The 1,296-nt window shown below is 49.2% G+C and overlaps 1 protein-coding gene across 1 annotated transcript; it reads left to right on the top strand.

The window, feature by feature from the left end:
- The first annotated feature begins 556 nt into the window (after positions 1 to 556).
- On the top strand, positions 557 to 1,038 carry LOC116423585 (E3 ubiquitin-protein ligase TRIM4-like). The gene is given in 2 exon segments (XM_031968580.1): positions 557 to 905; positions 908 to 1,038. Coding segments are annotated over 2 exon segments (429 nt in total). The 5' UTR covers positions 557 to 607.
- The last annotated feature ends 258 nt before the right edge of the window (positions 1,039 to 1,296 follow it).

Below are 1,296 nucleotides of genomic sequence, written 5' to 3'. Positions count from 1 at the left end.
GTATAGGACTGCTTGCCATCTGGGGGACGGGATGGAAAGAGAGAGGTTAAAGATCAGAACAGTAGTGAGTGCAAGGGATAATGTTGTAACAAAGTGCATGGCATGGGTTCACCAATCCAATAAAAAAGTTATAATAAAAAAGAAAAGAAAAAATTGTTTTCATATGTAATTGAACAATAAATAAAATATTCAAGAAATCTGTATTGGTTTGTGAATTCCCTTTTCATGCCTATTATGAAACTCCTATTTTTCTCCTCTTTGGGATTATTTCCTTTTGTGTCTGAAGAATTTTATTCCAGTATAGTGGGTGAGATGGGTAAAAAGAGGGGGGGAGGGGTGAAAAAGATAAAGTAGTGGGTGGGGTGAATTAAAAAAAAACCCACTAGTAAGTACTTTGGTTAAGCATCCTACTTTAATCCTCAGGAAGGTGTTATTTCCTTGAGTTGACACTTCAACAGGTGAGAATCTGTCCCCTCAGAGAGGGAGGGATAAAGACTGATATAAATGTGAGAGAGGGAGCCCAGAAGCTGGGAGGGGCTTCCTGGGCAGACCCAGCCAGCAGAGGCAGCGCCCTAGAGAAGCTGAGGGACTCAGCCTTTGGAGAGACATGGAGAACAGGGACACTCTTGTGGTGGAAGGAGTCAAAAGTGACCAGAGCCTGTCCAGAGGCCTACAGGATCTCCTGACCTGCGCGATCTGCAAGGACTACTTCAGGGACCCCGTCACAGAGGATTCTGGGGACACCTTCTGCCGGAGCTGCCTCCCTCCACAGCAGCAGACTTCCCAACTCCACACCAACTGGAAGATTCAGAGCATGGTACAGGTAGCCCAGAAGCTGAAGCTGTGCCTCGAGCAGTCCCAGGCCTTCCAGAAGGGCTGGTGCCCTGAGCATCAGGAGCCCCTGAGCTTTTCTGTCAAGAAGATCATGAGGAAATCTGCTTTGTGTGCAGATACTCTGACCTTCATCAGGGCCATACCCTGACCCAGCTGCAAGGGCTGGACCCCAAACAAGAGACAGGGGCCCTGGAAAAGGAGTGAGGCCGTTTGCTGAAAGCAGCCAGTCAGGGGCATCCAGTGGCCAGAGTCCTACCCACTCCCAGAAGCCTTTGCTGGTGTTTACTGCCTGACTTGGCTGAGCTGTGCACCCCAAGTTGGCCCCAACCAGCCTTGCAATCAATTGTACCAGGGAAATACTGGGCTTCTGTGCCCTGGCCTTTCCTGACTCCCTCTTCATGCTTCCCCTTTGTAGTTTTCAAACGCCAAAGTCTCTCCTGGGCTGAGGGGCTCCTTTACATG

The sequence above is a fragment of the Sarcophilus harrisii genome, chromosome 4, assembly GCF_902635505.1.
Source record: "Sarcophilus harrisii chromosome 4, mSarHar1.11, whole genome shotgun sequence".
Taxonomy (NCBI): Eukaryota; Metazoa; Chordata; class Mammalia; order Dasyuromorphia; family Dasyuridae; genus Sarcophilus; species Sarcophilus harrisii.
This window is presented reverse-complemented; position numbering and strand designations above follow the sequence as displayed.